At 41.2% G+C, this 21,197-nt stretch overlaps 1 protein-coding gene across 6 annotated transcripts in view; it reads left to right on the forward strand.

The window, feature by feature from the left end:
• Positions 1–21,197, forward strand: part of LOC124160105 (ras-GEF domain-containing family member 1B-like) — a 445,667-nt gene that overhangs the window by 372,635 nt on the left and 51,835 nt on the right. For all 6 annotated transcript variants that reach the window (XM_046535849.1, XM_046535850.1, XM_046535852.1 and 3 more), the window contains 2 exons: positions 1,948–2,217; positions 2,789–3,019. In XM_046535849.1, the coding sequence (XP_046391805.1) occupies positions 1,948–2,217; positions 2,789–3,019 (501 nt within the window). The remainder of the gene's footprint in view (positions 1–1,947; positions 2,218–2,788; positions 3,020–21,197) is intronic.

The following is a 21,197-nucleotide window of genomic DNA, read 5'->3' on the forward strand; positions in this document are numbered from 1 at the left end:
GCAGAAGGCCTATGACTGTGGGGAGGGAACGAAGCCATTGTGTTTGAGACTCTATGGCGGACCCTTTTATGTGTTGATGCTATTCATGCGCAACTCGGCCACCGCTCCATTTCTCCCCCGTGAATACCGATGACCTTGAAGGCTTTAGCGTAGACCCTCTACCTGGAAGTCAATCGCCCGGTCATGGAAGAAGGAGGAGTCTTCCATGGCCCGGTAACCTACGACGGCAAAAATACGCCTCAAACCGTATTGCTGAAAAAAAACTCATTTCCACTAGCCCCACGCTTAATTAACGATCTAAATTATTTATTATCATTCTGTTAAGGAGACGAGATAAATCTTCGGTAGGCCGGCTATCTGGACCCAATGACGAGTAATATTCTTGGCAATTGCACAGCAATGAATTTCGATTAATATATAATCAAAAAAGAAGATTTGAGGCAAGAAATAATATTAATATGCGTAAATTGATAGAAATTACGTGTGTACTTAGCGCAAGTTCACGTTTTATCACGAGAGCGTTTAAAATTTTTGATTAGGCTACACTGCGTTGCAATGTTTCCCCGAGGAACGAATTTGCGCTATATCGAAATTGCGCTAATCGAAATTGCGCTATACGAGACATGGGTGTACTCCGTTCCGTCCCATCCTGGTGCTGATGTTGAGCAATCCCACCGTGATGCTCTCTCTCTCCAACGCTCTGCTTGGCATGGAATGCGACTTGCTCCTCCGTGGATTCTGCAGCCCGCTCATGTCGTTCCTGGAGTAGTCTCTGCTTAACTGGATCCGACTTGATGGCTCCAGTGGTGGTGTTCTCCAATGCCATCCGAAATGGTTTGTAGTCTAGAGTCAGACCACAATTGGAGTATCAACACTGCAAGAAACTCATCATCAGTCGCTTTTCCAATACTCTTTAATTTCGCATCGACTGTTGAGAACCGCTAAACATAGTCCTCCATGCTAGAGCACGTTTCTAAATGTATTCCAAACAGCTGGACTATAAGGGAGAGGTATCTGTTTACATCCCGTGGTTCCATTTCTCCACTTCAGATTAATTTCGCGAAAACTTAAAACCAACTCGCCCTTTATGCTGGCTCACACACAAAGTTATTATTATCTTGAAATACTTTTAACGAGCTGAAGATTACTAAAACAGTGTATCGTTTCATTAGCCAAAGAAATACTTTCATCTCTGCACGCTGGGCCCATAACCTGTTGTGCAGTTCAGGATTAGATGAATTAAGATGCATAATTATTGTAGCTTCGGAAATTGTAATGCTCCATGTACCTTTTTGCAGTGCCAAGACTGAAATTGCACTTCATTAATTAAAAAGAAAAGAACGACGAAAACAGAAAACAAAAGCATGCTGATAAGCCATGTGTCCCAACACGTAAAACATAAACTAGATTACATGCACAATGCAGTTTATGTTCAAAAACTATTAGTGTGATAAAATAGCCTTAAACACCAAACGAATTCACACGGAAGAATCAGTGAAGTTACCTTAAGCTGCAATAACAAGAACTAGATTGAAATAATTAAAAATAAATCCATAGAGGGAGTCACTGATCACAATGCAAAAACACGTGAAAAATGTAACCTCACCACTACTGCCAATACATGTATGGTGATGAAAGGTACTTGTACATGAGGGGGGCTATAATGTGTTGTTATTAATTTGACATCATCAGCATTCGAGAGGGTGCATTCAGCAGCACCTTTGCAATTAGATAACTTGCTTGTTAAGAGTGCAATGCACTTGAGACAAATATTTAATTGAATGTGATGCAGAAGAAAATTACCAAACCTTACTGATTAGATCATTCTATTAATCCTTCATTGAAATTGTTTTTAAACATATTTTAAAATTTCTAGGTTCTCTACACCCACAAACGTCTCTCATACATGTCTTATTCCAATGTGGCAATGCCTTTTGCCCTTCGCAGGAGCGGCTCGGTCGTTTTGTGCCGCACCTGGTCCAGCTGCTGGCTGAGTGGACGGAGACGTTTCCGTATGACTTCAGGGATGAGCGCGTGATGGGCCACGTGCGATCCCTCACGCAGAAGTGTGTGGCCATCGACCCAAGTGTGAGGCGTGAAGTGTCTGCCCTGCTGCAGGCGCTTCTCCTGCGCCTCACGGCCCTCGAGAAATACGAAGAGTTCCTGCAGAAGGTGAATGCTGAGTCGTCGGCTCGCTCGCTCGACTGCCTCAGCTCGGTGAGTGCTCTCCTCTCTCTCTCTCTCTCGCTCTCTCTCTCTCTCTCTCTCACTCACACCTCTCTGCATGCTCACCCTGCGTGCGATTGGCTCTTCCATAAACTGTGGAAGCCATGATGCAAGGACGTTAATTATAATTTTATATTTTTCACTATTTTCAAATTGGTCAATTGGTTAATTTCAATTGCTGCTCTTGAATTGTGAAGCTTTTTATCTTCTATTCATTTTGATATTTTGTTACAGACATTTTATTTCATGCATCCTGTTTCACCACATATTCACATTCCATCCATAGGGACCGCATGTATATTAAATGCTACATTTGTTAGCTTCTTTTTGTTTCAAAGGAGAAAAACAAATACTGCACCTAATTAATTTTGTGCTATGTTGAAACAGAATGCATGACCAATGTATATTTAAAATATCAAAATGAATAGAAGAGGTTTCCATGAATTCATTGTTAATATGGTTCAATGTATTCATAGTCTCTGTTAGCTTTATTGCTGCAGATTTATTATTTTCAGTTTGAGGTCATAGGCTGAGAATGAATTTTGGCTGTTTATCTTTCCAGACTGATGTGACCGAGCTCTGTTTAAATCCTGCGTCCTTAGCACAACAGTTAACTCATATAGAATTGGAAAGGTTATCATATATTGGTCCTGAAGAATTTGTACAAGCTTTTGCAAAAGAGAACCCGAATGTTGAGACATCATTCAAAGACATGAAGAAGACGCGCAATCTGGAGTCTTATGTGCAGTGGTTCAATCGTCTCAGCTATCTTGTAGCCACTGAAGTTTGTAAGGTATGGTTCAATTCTTTACTTGTTTTTGCATTGTTTTGAATCATGTGTATGTGTTTACAACATATTTAATTGTAGATATAACCACATTTTTAACCCCTCACATACTGCTGGGGTTTGAATGGAATGTCCCTGGTCATGAAAATAACAACCTCAATTTATTTTTCCCAAATCAACAATGTATACATATATGTTAATGTATACTTTGTATTAAACAAATTGTAATGGTAAAGAGAGCGTGTACATGAAATCAGTTACAGCATAATAACCAGGGATGGGACGTTCAAATAGCTGAATCACCAAATACCTTGAATACATAATAAGCATTTTACACTATTTGATACTCGATGATGCAATGTTATCAATTATTCATATTTTGAATGTACATCACTGATTCGTCCATGATTCTAATTAAATGTATTGATAATGTTTGGGTCTTACATGGGGGTTTGCACATTGGATTGGTTCAATTCTTTAATAATATTTTTACAAAAACTTATCATTGAAGTTAAGTATTAAAATATGAATGATGCTGATAATGGGAAGGAGCATAAAGAAAACTGAATGTATACTTTCAAATGCACGGCAGCTTGCCCTTTCCTTTTTATGACACTCTGTTGCATGGCCAAATTTACATTTTACATATTCTAATTTTAAAGTAATTGTCAATTCTTTTTTTAATTTAAGGTTTGTAATAAATGCAAATGAAGCGCAACCAATATATAACCTTCAATATGCATTTTATTAAAAACAAAATAACTGCACCATGCATGAAAGTTTGATGTAAACGTGGGAAACAATTGCATTGGGATTTAGGAGAGCCATATTGAAATAGGAGTTCAGCATTTTTTATTTTTATTGCCGTTTGTATTTAGGAACTGGATTCTATTCTGGATGAAATTACACCGCACTATTCGGCGATAGTGCACCAGCAGGTGTAAAATTATTGCGTATTGCACCCCTGTAGCAGTACGCTATTCTGAACAGGTGTAATCCATGTTTTATTACACCAGAAAGCGTAATTCTCAAAATTGCTCAAGCGCCGGTGCAATTCAGTATTCTGAACGGCTAATTGCACTGGGTAGGGGTTTAATAATACAGTGGAACCTCGATCTATCGTTTTTCAAGGGGATGGACGAAATGAACGATGAATGCGGGAAAACGATGAATACGGGAAAGTTTGGCGCGGTTGCCTATGCGGCAGGAAACGCAGGATGTTGGCGCGTAATAGTGATATTCTATAAAGGATTCATGCAGGAATAGAGCTGTTTTCTATTTGAATATTTTATTTGAATTTTATGTAATACTTTTGGGCATATACTTGGTTCTACTAATATATCTTTCAATAATCCTTGGGAATAGGACACCTCACTAAAAAATGTTTGCTCGCCGTCTCGGCATTCACACTGCCACGACGGATTCGGCAGTCTTATTACGAACATCTCTCATCACCGAAATTCAACTGCATGCTAAAATACGCATGCTTTGCATCAAAACTTGTGCACATCAGAAGTGTATTCCGAAATCTGTTGCAGGCCTGTTTTTTCGTCGGAGTTCCGAAGACGAATTGTGCCTGTGGGGCACCAACACTTTCTAGAGTAGTCTTCCCATCTCCGCGTTCGGAATAAGATTGCTTCAATACCCAAAAGCCATTACGACGGTAAAAAATGTATCCTCTGGCCTAGGCTTGCTACAATTTAAATTACATTGAATCCGGGCAAAACTGATCTATTTGAGAACGACAAAATACATCGCTCTCTCGGAGCCGCAAACCCTTGCCTCCCCGATGGATAATCACAACGATAATCATTACATCACCATACCTCATGGAGAGAGGGTTGCTATTTTTAAATGATGTAAGTCATGTTAAATGTACCACATAAAAATTCAATCAAACTAAGGCCAATTCCATGGAACCGTACCCATTTCGAGAAGCGTTCGGCATTCCGATTGCCGTCAAAATATGGCATTGACAAAGGCGTATCGAGGTACGATATCTCCCCTCGTCAGTGGTCTTCAAGACCCAACGTCGGTCGTCCACTTGGGATGAGAAGTTCTGGATTCAACCCAAAAATAACGAGCCAACTAACGGAACATTTTATTTATTTTCTAGGAGGGAAATGTTTTCATGCGCTGATATATTAAAATTATGTTTTCTTACCTCAGTGGGTATTTAAATCCCCACACGAACTCCCTTGGTGAAACTGAAGAAAATAGTAACCAATCTGAAAATATTTTAGTCGTAGGTGCGGCACTTCCTTGTTGTTTTAATGCGTCCTTCAGGCTATAGTCAAATATTGATGGGATGTCATAAAATCAGGAAAGCCCTCTTCAAAATTATAAGGCTTAAAAAAATAAATAATTCCTCCCTATTTTATCGCGTTTATTATTTGATTTCCATGCACTCATTCATTCACTTGAGAATCATCGCTTCTCTTCAAACTGGGCGCCAATATACCGTAAGTACCACCATAGAGTAAGTACATATTTACTCTATGGTACTACAGGTACCTCAAGCATATTGGAATTTTAGTGGTTTTTAATAAGTAACAAACTTTGTCGAACAAACACAAATTATGATTGATAAAACCCATTAAATAATAGTACCTATTGAATTACTTTTGGCTAGGATACACTATTAAAACTGTTCACATTTTAATCACTACGCTTTTGAAAGAAGTCATGCATTGTCTTCTGTTTCTTAGCGGCATTCTGCCGTAGTCGAAAATATGATTTTTCGAGACTTAAAATGTTTTCACGATCCTCGTCGCTTCCACTATGCGCATAGAAAAACGCTTTCACTTTTTCTAAAGCTTCGTAAGTCTCGACAAAGCTTGGGATCACTTCTACTTCGTTTTCCTCTTCTTCCTCTACAGCCCCAGTAGATGTGTGCGCTTCGCACAGTTCTTCAATGGTTTCAGTGCCACTTGTAACCACATGATGATCTACTGCTACGTAGCTCTGAAAATCGTATTTCTGGGCTCTACACATTTCTTCCCAGTCTTGATCAAAATCATCAACATCATCATCTGCAAGTTCATTATTATCAATCGGGTATCTGTGCCCAGCTTTACGGAAGCAATTCTGAATTGTGTTCTGGCTCACTTGTTTCCATGCTGCCATAATATAGTGGAGTGCTTCAAGTACGTTTAGTTTTTTCTTCATTGCCTTTCCTGACTCCATAAGGCAAATGGATTTTTGTACGAGGCGTTGTCTATAGTACGCTTTTAAACTGCGTATAATCCCCAAGTCAAGTGGCTGGAGCGTACTCGTACAGTTTGCTGGGAACCGTACCACTTTAATATTCCTCAAAAAAGACGTGTCTTTGGGGTGTGCTGCACAGTTATCCACAAAGAGGATAATTTTTCTATTTTGCCCCCCATTTGCGCGTCTAATGCATGGAGGAACGAAATAAAAATTTCTGTTGTCATCCATGATTTACTGTTTGCGTAATATTTTGTCGGCAATTTTCTTACGTTTTTGAAGCACCTTGGTTTTGGGGATTTCCCTATCACAATCGGCACTTGCTTGTCGCTGCCATCACTATTCACGCAAAGCAAAACCGTTAGCCTGTCTTTGGATAATTTACCTCCATGGCAGCATTCTCCTTTATAGGCCAATGTTCTATCAGGAAGCACATTGAAAAACAGACCAGTCTCATCCGCATTATACACATCTCCTGGATCGTAGCCCTCCAGAATCGATGGCAGACTTTCCAGCCAGTCATCCGTACTTTCAGCATTTACTTCTGCACTCTCTCCTGCCAGCTTCTTGAATACAAGACCATGTCGATTTTTGAATCGACTTATCCAGCCATTGGAAGCCTTAAAATTTTCGACGTTCAATTGGGTGGCAACAATCTTCGCTTTTTCCTTTAATATCACTTCATCAACGAGAACATAGGCGGATCCAGGGGGGGGGCACGTGCCCCCCCCAGACCCTCAAAAATATGCAAGATTTTTAATACGGTCCCATTATCATTGCGTTCGTTTTGTATTACGAGGTATCCTTGTGCCCCACCAAGAACAAAATCCTGGATACGGCCTTGCTTGTGCCCCTCCCAGAAAAAAATCCTGGATCCGCCCCTGAACGGGAATATTAGACTCCCGTTCCTGCTGGAACCAACTGAAGAGCACCGTTTCCAATTCGGCAAATGTAGACTCCTTGCCAGTCTTTCTCTTCTTGGATGCGCTTCCACATCTGTCTATTTGCTCTCGAATCTCACTCTTCTTGGCCATTATAGAGTTCAATGTACTTGCTGGCAACCCGAGACGTTTTGCAATGTCAACTCGCTTTTCCCTCGGATTTTTTTCCACTTCTTCAATTATTTTGAGACGATCTTTCAAAGTTCTCTTTTGCTTCATCGGGACGGCCATGGTCAGAAGACGAATAAAAATTGAACTAATAAAAATAACACCAGGCTTCGCAAAGCCTCAAAGAAAACACTGGCTTTAATTCAGCGAACACAGGAAAATACGGAACCACTCGTACGAGGTGAAGTTCGGAACTGACGCTGAGCCGATTGTCGAGGGTGAAGCGCGACCAAAGTGTGTAACAAAATATCCTGAGATATCCCTATGTTTGTGAATCTGACTAGAGAGATTTATAGCAAGTCATAGTTTGTTATCTGATATTGTTTACGGGAAAAAATGTTGGATCAACGGCCGAGAAGCTCAAATGCCAGGGTATCGAGTTTCGTCTGCCTCGTCTTTTACCAGTCATTTGTTACTCACCTTTGGGGCCAATAGGTGACTCAGACAGCAATTGGCTTCCAGAAATGTGAGCTTTGAAGATGAAAAAGGTCAGGGGGAGCAAAAGGAGGAGGGGTGAAATACTTTTCTATCATTCTCGGGTAACTTGATATTTCCTTTCGGAGCTAATGAGTTATGGTCTTCGTAACACGAACCCATCGCGAAACGTGACCCGGGTCGTTAAATGCCTCTTGGTTGGTTTCAGAGAGGAAGAAAGAGTCAGAGGGGGTGGGGCACAAGGGCTGACGGGAGGGGGGTAGCTGATTGTGAGAACGGTGAGAACTGTGCAACGTAGACAATCCCACGGCCCCGAGCTGCTCCGGAGGGCACTATGGTGCTTCCATCTCTTGGGGAAGATTAATACTATGTGCCGGTCGAATCCGCGAATGCCACATCGTAAATACGTCGTTTCATTTTTGTCAAACGATGAATGCGGGAAAAAAATACATCGGGACCGTGATCTTCGAACGACAAATGCGGGAAAACGATACTTCGGGGAACGATAGATGCGGGAAAAAATTACATTGTCTTTATGGGACTTTTTTGGGACCAGGGACGGCGAACGATGAATGCGGGAAAACGATGAATGCGGGAACGGTAAATCGGGGTTCCACTGTATTACACTGTCTCCTGAACCGGGCTTTTTGGCATTACACCCCAGAAAATTTGCGTATTGCAATGTTGAATTATTTTTCTGAGGTTAAAGTAACCTAATCACATATTGAGAAATGGAATAATGGCTAAAAATAAAATAACATCTACTGTATTTTAAATAAATAATGATACCATAAGTGATGAATATTTAACTAGTTAAGCGAATTGGGTAGAAATTAACATTCAAGCTTAATATGTGGAGCACAAGCTTGCTTCATTGTCAGTATGTAAACAATAACAATTAATGCAAAGGAATATTACGAATAGCCAAAATTTTCCGTAATGCATTCATATTTACAATGCATCATTTTATTTTTTAGCGTATTGAGGTCGATGGTTAGTTATGCTAATTAAATAAGCGAATTACACTGTGAATCCAAGTTTATTGGCCGCACAAACGTTACAGCCGCCGAAGTGGAATAGGAAAATAAGCGACGCGCTAATGGCGGACGGGCGTGCTGATGCTCGAGGTGTTTCTCTTGTCCGCTCCGGTTCGCAACTGCCTAGTTCCGCCCTCGCTCACTGCTCCCTCTCATGGCCGGTGCAACAATCGCTGATAGCTGAAGGCCGCTCCCTCCAAATGTGGCCGCCACATATTTCAACACTTGACGTGCGACGAAAACATCCTCAATATGGGCTATCAGGTCGATTCTTGAAAATCTTCAAGCTTGTGTTAACCCACTAACCCGCCAAATAAAATAATAGTTACAGTAAACTCTCGATTATACGAAGCAGGATTTTACGAAGTTTTCAATTATACGAAGTGATATTGCGGTCCCGGCAAAAAGCCTATGCTAAATACATGGTGCTATTCTATTATACGAAGTTTGGACTATACGAAATGTTTTGAAATTACTAATCTCGGCTTAGTCCCCAGGAGCAAATGGCATTCGTTTATACGAACTACGGCGAAATATCTGTCAACAAAACTAGTTACGCTGGTATAGTTAGCTAAAAAAATTCAGCGCTTCCGACTGTGGCCCATCAAAAGTGTGAAATCGTAAATGATGGTGCAACTTTGGAGGGAAAGGGTTTACCTAAAACCTCACAGTGGGAATTTAGGGGAAGTAGGAGTTCAGTAAAAATATCGCAACTGACAATGTGCCTATTCGTAAACATCGCATCGACAATACATCGTAGTTTAACATGTCGGGAAGGTCACGCGGGGTATTTTGTACACCCCTAATTAACCCTTTGTACTGCTGTGAACGTACGTGGTACGTTCGCAAGGCAGGCTGCTCTGAACGTACTTCGAAGACTACTTGACTACTTTTTGCCAAAGCACTTCGAAGGGTCCCTAATCCGGGACCCTTTCCTTGACGAGTTCACCCTCACTGGCCCCTCTCCTCGACCCTCCGAGCGGGGTCTTCCCTCCCCAAAAGTGACCGCTCTGACTGCATTTTGAAAATCTATCAATCAATGCCATCATCAAAAAATAATTGTTTGCATCGCACTCCTACCAATCAGGCAATCAAGTACGTCTCTGAACCCTGTTTCTGCGATGAGAAATAACGATTTTGTTAACTTTGCTAAAATGGCCAAGTTAATAAAATGGTCATTTTTCATTGCAGGAACACGGTTCAAAGACGTACTTTATGTCGTCCACTACAATCGCAAATTGCCAGAAATTGGTCGGATTCCCATTGATAGCGCATCATGAGGATGTTCTCGTGGTTGGTAATTGATACAACTAGCCTACTAGTAATTCTACCGCTATAATATCATGGCTATGGTTGATTCGTTACGTTATACCTTCAGGAAGCTGCAGCGGGTGAAATCGCAGAGGAGGCTAGAGGCTTAAAAGATGATTTTGAAAAATACTTGGACAGGAAGAGCACAGCACGCAACATCAAACGATTATATTGCCCTAGATGATGATATCCAGGCTTGCGACAATGCGACGCCGGTACCTATGTCGGATGAAGCAGCGGCTGGGACTAGTCATAATAGCAGTAACGACGAAGATGAAAGTGAGGAAGTAATTTCACCAAATAAAAAAGAAGTATAGGTACGCTGCCCTCCAAACATTAAGATATTTTGATCTGGCTAACGATTTAGATCCCCAATTTAATTCCCATTTTTGCAAGTGAGAAACCATGGCGGAAGCGGCAATGGAGAAGGGCAAAAAGCAAAAAAATAACGGATTTTTCTGGGTACTATCTTTTCGTGTGTATATTAGCTTTCCTGAATAAACAACTTAAATATCTTAAGTATTGGGCTCTATTCACCACCAACTTATTTTCAAGGCTACTCGTAATGAAGACGCACTTCTAACTCTAACCATGAACTTTCTTCTCGCACACCTCCTCGTTCTACCATGCTGAAAGATCTTTCTTTCCTAAGTCTTTGTTTACTCCCTCATGCGGCCTTCTGCTGATCTTGCTGGCACCCACCTTACGCATCACATACCCCTCCTCCTTCCCCAGCATTTCCCATTCACTCCATCCCCAGGACCTTGAGTGACTATTTTTTAGTGCTAAAACTAAGAAAATCTTTTCTCTATGTCAATGATCCTTTGCATAACTCTTTTTCTAACTACTAATCTAACTCTGTGGTTTGCTCACCTGAAGAATTAGTTATTAGATTTGGCCAATGTGGAAATGATTTTTTTTTGCATTGAAGCTCAGTGGAGAGCCGAATATCCGACGATCCGTCCGCTAATAAGGAGAACCCCCTATCCTCCTATCTTATCTGTTCCTTCCTTCCCTTCCCCCAAATGCTGGCACTTTGTGCTTTCAAATAACCATATGTGTCTAGGGATGTCTTTAAACAAATCAAATCGTGCAGTTGACGGCCGCCATGGTCACCACGGCACCCATTTCAATCCGGCCCGGCGGTGCACAGTCTACGGCGTGCAATACAGGCAGTGCTTCATTGAGCCCACTTTCTGACGAAACAACTTTTTGCCAGCCGCCGTTCACGTCACGAGTTGTGAAATTCAGGCCGCTTTCAGACGAGACGACTCTCTGCCACGCTGTGGGCCGTGCGGTGAACAGCGGCCCGCTCCCAGCCGGCGGCCGTGTTTAAGTCAACGAAATTGTTACATTAGACCCACTCTCAAGGTTTTCCTGCAACAAGTTATCCAATTAGGCTGTCTAATGCATTGCGGTGAGTCACCAGAATTACTGCTCGGCATTGATGCGTACCGGGCACGTGAGCTTGTATTTCCACTCTTCCGCAGCCGCGTTAAATTTCTTTCCGCACATTTTTTATTCATAATATCTAATTCTTCAGGCGAGAAAGCGCCTCATTCTAAATATTTAAGGATTGATGCGTGGGAATCGAAGAGAGAGACTGTGATAAATTTAATGGAAAATTCTGGCAGAGAAATCACTGCAGTGCGCGATACTACATGTATGCGTTATACTCTACACGAGCCAATTGACCTTGGAATTGTAATGAAATAGAGAAATAATGAACGTCGACAGTGCTAACCAATGAAGGCTTAGGCATTAATAGATTATAACTCATTAGATGTGATTTTTTCGCTAATAAAAAAAAATCACAAAAAATGCAAAAATTCGTTTTTATTTACCGATTTTGCATTATGTCGTGTTAATTCGCATCTCGCGATTTTCACAGACTTCTCTCTATGCCCGATAAATCATCATTATAATAATGATTTTATGACCTAACCCACCTGTCTGAAGCCATTGTGAAATCTATCGCAACCATCTTAATGAGATTTTCAAAGCGTATTTTATACATCCAAGGTTTTAATATAATATTTAAATGTAAATAAAGCAATTATTTATAATTGCAAGTCAATATTCTATAAAATACAGAAAAATATATAAAAACTCTTCTCCCTCGTTGGTTGCAAAAGCTGTTCAGAAAGTTTTTCATACGGGAAGAGGCGGAGCTTCGAAATAGCTCGTGCAAGAAATACCATGGTGCTACTCTGAAGAAAATTATTACACCCCTTCATTCAGAATACGGGATTGGTGTAATAATGGCCTGCGGAATAGCATCAGATATTTATTACACTGCTTATCCAGAATAGCAGCCTTAAAAATGGTGGAAAAATGCATTTTCAATAAATCAGTATTTGACACACGAGAAAAAATTAGGTATACATATTCATATTTCGAGTTCGAGAAAAATGTTATTCGACCCATCTCTAATAACAACATAAAATTTACATTTACATTAAGTGGTTAGTCTCTTATAGTTATGGAACTCATAACTTGTTTTGGTCTGCAAGAAACTATGTATCAGTCTAATGACATTGTGACCAATATTTATTACTATGAGCACATTGTTGCTTAAGAATGACATTGGTGATGCTATGGTCCTAAAGAGAGAAATGGTAAAAAAAGGCATTGACATCGACTTAAAAAATGTCAATTAAAACAATTTTTTATATTGTTGTGAAAGCTACGAGCATAGTTTCAAAATGTGAGGGCAATGCCAAATGCCAGAGATTGGTCGGTTCCCAGTTGTCAGTACTGCTGGTTCTTGGCTATGGGACTGGTGTTGAGAACCGATCGCATAATGTCGGTACTTTGGAACCGTCTTAGTGCAGTGGCGAGGATTTGAATTTGGCACCGAAAGCCAAAATGGTTTGCAGCGTATTGAAAGCCAAAAAGTGAAAAAAAAGATGAAAAAATGCAAATACAGTCGAATCCGGATTTAAGGTCTTCGAATTTAACGTTTTTCCGCATTTAGCGTTTATTTTTTTGGGTCCCGATTCATTCCCTATTAGGGCAATGTAAAAATTATCCGTATATAGTGTTTCCGCATTTTGCGTTTTTCCGCATTTATGGTCGTAAAAATTTGTCCCGCTCATGATTTTTTTGCCCGATTTTACGTTTTTTCATGACGGTTCATCCAAATCTTCGAATTTATGCTCATCAACAAGAACAGTCTGATGAAAGTTTACCAAGAGTCGATAGAATCTACCAGAGAACGCTTCTTCGACTGCTTTCTTCCGCGAGCGCTGCGCTGCGACCTTCAACTCGCAAGTTGGCGGTGATTTGTCTTCTCGTAACGTTTCGCTCCCCTTCTGATCCAAACACCAGGCACTTTTTGTATCAGATCCGATCTAATGGAGCAAAGTCATCCCTTAATAACCTCGAACTACCTTATCCTTCACTTCTTGAACTTGACTTCGATGTTACGTGACACGAGTTATCCTCCGAGGGCCGCTACAATAATGGTTTTCTCGTTATGTTTTCAATTGATGGCTTATGCCCCTTTCAATTTTACTCCCTACGGGCAGTCGATTATTAGCCCAATATTTTTTCAGTCGGCTACTTTCTCTGTTCAAAAGAGGAGGCCCAATATCAATTGCGCAGTTCACTAGAAGATTCTTTCTATAATCCATTCCAAGGTCAGTTTCCATGGAGGAACAGAGGAAGTGTTTCCCCTGTCATGACCGTGAGTGAGAGCATTCTTTCCGTACGGAAAAAAATTATTTTACATCGTAATTTAGATATCCCGGAGCCAATTTTATCGACATGCGGCTGGTTGATATCGCTGTCGATTCAAAAATATTTATTTGGTGCTAATTAATGTCAAAAGAGAATGACAATCGGAGTTTTGACGAACTATCACGGTCCATGACTCTAAATAAATCGCTCATGCTGGAAAAAAAATCACCGCATACTCACGGTAGAATAGATGAGCGTGGAAAAATACGAAAATCCGGCAGGTATTCCTTGGTGGTTGACTTCGACATCATAACCCTGACGAAATTGCCAAACTCCAGAGGCACTGACAATTTTTCGGATGAAATCCAGTTCTGTTGAAGATTAAACCTTTTCACTTAACAGAGTTTAGCTAATCGTTATCCAAGGTCCAACCAAATTTTATTAAAAGCTGCCGAGAAACAAGGCGAGTCGGAGTCAAGGTGATCAGCGCGCCGCGTAAGCAACTTCTCCCGGCTCCATTCGACCTGCATAAGGCCGTGGATATATGACAGCGAATCTGGTGTTATCATCGAGTTGAATCACCATCGACTTGTACGCATACTAAAATAAGATTCTACTTTTTTGGATGACCTCGAAATCAAAAATGTGCGCATAGGAGGCTTTTTAAAGGCTCATAAATCCCTTGTTTCGCCGAGGCAACAGAAAACGTTAAGTTGGCAAAATTCCAGAAAACCTCCCTCTTACTAGATATTCGGTAGTTGAGAATTCGGGATTATCGATCTTCTGCTGTCCCTTTATTTCACTCATTCCTCATGATTTTTCGAGTACCTACTTACACCTTTTCTTATTATATTAGAAATGCTATAGTCACCTACATGTCACTTCTACAGAAAAAATTCTAAATTTCATCGAGACCTCTGAAATATGCATAAAAATGGAATCACTAATGTCCATAATAATAATCTCTGTGGGAATGCTTTTAAGTTGATGTTTATTAGAATTTTCTTAAAATATTTCATTAAAACAATTGTCATCCTCTCATTACTTATTTGTACTACCCATTTTTTTTAGCTGATTCCTGAAAAGTATTATCCAACCTTTATAGGGCAGAGAACATTTCATTAAAGATTTTTTTGCTGCATTCAGCACATTTTTGTTACTTAGAATAATATTTTTATTCATAAAAAGCCATTCCAATCATTACAGACCCTAAAACCTGAAAAAAATGGCAGGTCCTCATTTAGTGTTTTTCCGCATTTAGTGTTTTAAATTTTGTCCCCCCTGAAAAACCTTAAATCAGGATTCTACTGTATTACTTTCTGATTGCATGGCGTCCATGATTTTTTCTTTTGAGAGTTGCTCGCTAACACGCGCATTTAAGGATTCGTCAGTTTGTTGTTCTCGCTAACATTATAACATTTCCTTAGCCACAGCTGCTTTCAAATGAGCTGACTTTTTGCCTGCCGCCATCCAAGGCACTGTGCCGTTCTTTCACTCAACTGTGCCGTTCTCTATGTCAAACGAGTCGATTCGTACCGTTGACGGCACCGTGCCCATTTCAATCCGCAATGCCTGCGGCGACGTCTACGGCGTGAAATACTTACAATGCTACATTGAGGCTGCTTTCAGACGATACTTTTCGCCGGCACACTTTCTGGTGAAATTGAGGCTGAATTCAGACGAGGCAGATCTTTGCAATGGTGTGTGCCATGCCATGAACGGCGGCCGGCGGAAAATCTTTTCATCTGAAAGTGGTCTTACGATTGAATCATGTACACTTACAGTAATTCTTCAACAAACGTTCCGAGAGCTTGTTCATAAGTTGATAAGCTATGCAAGGCATCAAAAAGAGTGGCTATCCTGCAGAATGCAACACTGTTTTACAATTTTGCGTTGGCTCACAGCTGCTCAGTTTATCCAGTGAGGACAGAGGTGTTGCTGCACCGGCATATTGAGCAGTTTATTGTTGAGGTTATAAAAACTGTGACAGTGAAGCATCAGAATAAGTTGGTTGTCAATTAAAGCAATAATTTATCCTACATCACAGAATACAGAATATATTTTGAACCGGCACACAAGTTACAACAAATTGAAGGATGATGTCCTCAGAAGTTGGGGGAGTTTCACTATTGATCCTGCTGCTATTCTATCTATCTATGCAGTATGTGAACTGTGCTCCTGGCATATTTTGCGTGGCCCTTCAAAATCCACATCGACCACTACTGCTATTATTTAAAGCCTATACAGCACTGCTGGCAATATTTCTGCCAAAAAAAGAATAGATGGGGGAAAAATGTTGAGTTTTTGAAATTAAAATCTGGAGAAAGAACCAGTGGTTGCATGATGTAATGTGACATTTTGGTTGATCATGCATTCTTTAACAACATGTTATTTTAAACTTTTACTGGGCAAATAACATTATGGAGGCGATCTTAAGTTATATTTACAGAGCTTTCCTGCTAATTTATATCTTAAGTGAAATTATTTTCATTAAGTTCTTGTGGTTGTTCATTTAAAGTTGCTATTAATTCAGATAGTGAAAGTTCATCCTTGGAACGGAGTGTGCATTGAGAACCGATGGGGGAGAAGCGGACGGGTACAGAGAACCGAAAAAATTTAGGAAGCGACTCGTCCTTATACCAAGAACCCTTTCTTTCTATGCCCACTCCCAGTGAGAAATGGGTGGTGGAATCCACGTGGAACCCACGTGGAGAATTAACGTGGATACCACGTGTTTTTGGTCGTGGAATCAACGTGGAACCCACGTGGAAATTTGGTGGAAAAATTAAAACAGCAGTAGGTGCTGTCCTAAAACCATTAAAACCTCAACCACTCTATATCTAAACCTTCTATATATGTGTCTACGATTTTTCATATGCTCTCATGGCTGCCTTTCCACGAATTATATAAAAATAGAATGTGCGATACATTTTCACATAACTAGCGTGGTTTCAGGATGATAAATGACGCAATGTCACCAGAGAGTTAAGTTCCACAAATTAGAAATTCTGTTTAACATTTTATGATAATCACCACAAATCCACTTGAAATCAACGTGGATTCCACGTGGGTCCAACCACTCAATATCCACCACCACCAAATATCCACCATTCAACGTGGATTCCACGTGGGTTCCACATGGATTCCACCACCCATTTCTCACTGGGCTGACTGACTACCCAAAGATAATGACTTGAAGTGGTGAACTCGATGTTGGGGTAAATATAGCTTGACAAGAAAGCACTCAGGTGTTATAGCATTTCTTGATTTAAATCTTTGCATTATGCCCTAAACATATGCCCTAAAGCAGAGATCCTAAAAAGGAGAGATTGCCTTTAAAAAATCTCGACAAATTACATGATAATTACACTGCCATTGAAGCCTTGGTGACCGCCAGTTATTCTCGCCCATTGGATATTGCAGGAAATGAGGTTATTAAAATACGGATGATCACCCTGAATTGGGCACGCTGAGGACTTGTGATGGTGATGTTGGAGTTTGGGTGCTGTAGTATATAATGAGGGGGTTTGCAATGTTGTGTGCAAAAGAGTTGAAACAAGATGATGTTGAAGTTAAGTGCACTGCACACCAGCGACACCACGGAGTGGTAGTGAACTAACAAGAGTTGCTATTCTACACAGGGTCAGACCCTGGTAGTCCTTGTGTGTGTTTGAAGCGATGTGCTCGCGTTCAGTACCGAGTCTTGTATGGGGCATTAATTTGCTAAACTTTAATAGGTTACGGGCTCAGCATACGTGCCTAATGCGATTAGATTATAAGTTTATTCGGTTTTTTGTGCAATCGGTAATGATTTGCAGTTAGCTCGCTGTGTGCCGTATTTGACTCGCGTGTGTTTTGTACATCGTTAAAAAAAAGGGACAAGATGGCGATGAGTCCGGAAATTAAGATTGATAAGCTTGTCGGTGCAAGCAATTGGTCCAAATGGAAGTGGCAAATGAACACGCACTTTGATCATTATGACATGATGCCTATCATAGATGGAACGCGGAAATGTCCGGTAATCGTGGATCCAGACACAGCAACGGAGGCGGTCCAAAAGAGTGTTAGTGCATGGAAACGAGACAACGCACGTGCGGCAGCATTAATTGCCAGTGCTATAAGTCAGCAAGTGGCAGACTTGGTTTTAACGTATACCAACGCGAAGGAAATATGGGACAAGCTGGTCAGTGTATATGAACAGAGCAGCATCCAGCGATTAAGTATGCTCATGACGGAGTTTTTCAAAATTCAGCGTGATCCAGGAACGGATATAGCATCACACGTCGCGAAGGTGGAAAAGGTATTCGCTGACATGAATACGGAGCTACGCCGACGAGGATCACACGATATACCAATCGAACTGCTGCACGGTCAAATTCTTGCAACAGTGGGGCAGGAATATCAAGAATTCAGCAATGTTTGGGAGTCTCTTGATGACAATAAGCGGACAACCAACAGTTTGCTCGAAAAATTGTGCACAATTGAAAAGAGGATGAAGTCATCCTCAGGAACGATTGATACTGGTGCGTTTGGGGCACATGCGTCAACCTCACAGAATCCATCAGTATTACCCAAGGCAGTGTGCGGTAAACCACCGAGGTCCAGGAGGTCAACGAATGACAAAGGGGACCGAAAATGTTTCTATTGTGGTAAAGGTGGGCACCTGAAAAAGAACTGTTGGAAGCTGAAAGCTGATAAAGGTAATGGCGCAGTGATGGCTAATTCAAACATGTCCAGTGCTCCAAGTGACAGTGAATGTGGCACTGCGTTTGCAGTGATGGGCGACTCAAGATATGTTGACACTTGGGTGTGTGACTCTGGTGCTTCTCATCATATGACGTCAAATAAGCAGTATTTTACTACTTATAACCGTTTCTTGACCCCAGTAAACGTATCTTTGGCAAACAAATCGCAGATATGTGCTTATGGCGCAGGTCGTATCAATGTACTTGTGTTGACTCGTGGAAAATGGAGTCATGGTTATTTAGAAAATGTTTGGTACGTGCCGGATATTGGGAGACATTTATTCTCAGTTAGGAGTGCAACGGAACATGGTATCAATGTATGCATGGGTAGAAAAAACGTTACTCTTTTGAAAAACAATCAGATAGTTGCGACAGGTGAGTGGAAAACGGATGCATATATAATGAGCATGCGTGTGATAGTCCCAAGGGTGCCAGCTGAGGTTAATACGGCAACAGCATCTGAAACACTTCAGCTTTGGCATGAGAGACTAGGGCATCAGGATAAGCGTCATGTTCGGAGGCTACTCGAGCGAATGAACATCCATGTAGGTGTTAAAGAAACAGGAGATTTCTGTGATGGATGTGTCCTGGGAAAGGCCCATCGTAAGCCTTTTAAACCACGCTTGAATAGACCTCAGGTCGTTGGTGAGCAAATAAATGCCGATGTTAACGGACCAATGTCAGTGGAGACTTTCCGTGGGGCTAGATATTTTGTTTGTTTTAAGGACGATTTCAGCAAGTATCGTCGGATATATTTCATTAAACAAAAGAGCGAAGTGGCAAGTTGTCTGCTAGCTTTCCTAAATGAAGCTTTTACAGCTGGACATATGTACTGTGAAAACATTCAGATGCGATGGCGGGAAGGAGTTCAATTGCGAAGAAGTTCGTCGGGTACTGTGTGATCGAGGGATTGCTTTGGTGTTGTCTGCTCCCTACGCACCTGAGCAAAACGGACTGGCAGAACGAGAAAATCGCACAATTGTGGAACTAGCACGGTCAATGTTGTCAGTTGGGAAATTGCCCAAGTCTATGTGGGGGCATGCCTGTGAGACTGCAGTTTATTTATTGAATCGTACAGGGAAATCGTCAGTTATTGACAAGTCTCCTTTGGCATTGTGGGATAGGCGAGAGATGAAAGACTTAAATCATCTTAGAGTTTTTGGCACGGAGTGTTATGTGCATATCCCAAAACAGTTCCGAAAGAAATTCGACAACAAGAGTATATTTGGCCGAATGGTCGGTTATCTGAATGAAAAGGATGGGTACAAGGTTTATGTGCCATCCCTCAAGAAGATTATCAATTCACACGATGTTTATTTTAAGCCAGAGTGCATCTGTACAGACTCATCTGTGGGCACAAGTTCAAACAGGTTGGTCTTAAATGAAGAAATTGCCCGTCAACATCAGACAGATGTCGAGATGTCTGAACTTGAGGATGAGAATGAGGAAGCGCCTGAGGAGCCACCCATGGAGAAACGACTATCGCAGCGTACGATCAAGAAGCCACAGTGGATGAATTACGGAGAATATATATGTTATGTAGCATATTCTTCAAATGCCAGTGATGGAGATCCAGAATCCTATAGAGAGGCTATGAGTAGTCCTCAAAAGGCAAACTGGTGTCAGGCTATGGAAGAAGAAATGGATGCCTTAAAAGAAAATGATACTTGGGAGTTGGTCGATCGTCGGGCAAGTATGAAAGTGATAGGTAACCGCTGGGTTTTTCGTACAAAATTGAGTGCAGACGGAGGTGTGCAACGATACAAAGCTCGACTTGTTGCCAAAGGATATTCTCAACAGGAAGGAATTGATTATTACGATACATTTAGTCCTGTGTCGCGGTATAGTACTGTGAGAACAGTTCTTGCAATGGCAGCCATCGAAGGTTTGGAGCTGTGCAAATTTGATGTAAAAACAGCTTTCTTGTATGGCACACTTCAGGAGGAAGTATTTATGGCTCAGCCAGAGGGTTTTGATGATGGAAGTGGAAAAGTGTGTAGACTCAAGCGAAGTCTATATGGTCTTAAACAAGCTCCAAGGTGTTGGAATATGCGGTTTGTGAATTTTATGAAGGAGCAAGGACTTAGAGCAAGCTCAGCTGATCCGTGTTTATTTGTGCGTTGTAGTAACGGCAGAAAATTGATAGTAACGATTTATGTTGATGATGGGTTGGTCGTGGGTAATGATATAGATGAGATTAAAACATTCATTTACCAAATGGAACTTAATTTTAAGATTACCACTGGCAATCCCGACAACTACCTAGGCTTGCAGATAGAACGAAGTTCGGATGGGATCTTTGTGAGTCAAAGTTCCTACACAAAAAGGATCCTAAAACGTTTTAATATGGATGAGGCAAATATGGTGGCAACACCCTGTGATGTTAGTGGTGATAATGCTGAGGAACCGGTTGCAGACAATGTGCCTTATCGGGAAGCAGTGGGATGCCTCCTATACCTGTCAACTGCAACACGTCCCGACATAGCTTTTGCTGTGTCAAGAGCTGCTCGAGTAATGGAACAACCGACCAAGGCAGATTGGGTGAGTGTCAAGAGAATCTTTAAGTATCTTCGGGGAACTGTCAATCATGGTCTGCTGTACCGTGGTGATGGCCAGGGTTCCTTGGAAGCATATAGCGATGCTGACTTTGCGGGTGACA

The sequence above is a fragment of the Ischnura elegans genome, chromosome 6, assembly GCF_921293095.1.
Source record: "Ischnura elegans chromosome 6, ioIscEleg1.1, whole genome shotgun sequence".
In the NCBI taxonomy this organism is placed as follows: Eukaryota; Metazoa; Arthropoda; class Insecta; order Odonata; family Coenagrionidae; genus Ischnura; species Ischnura elegans.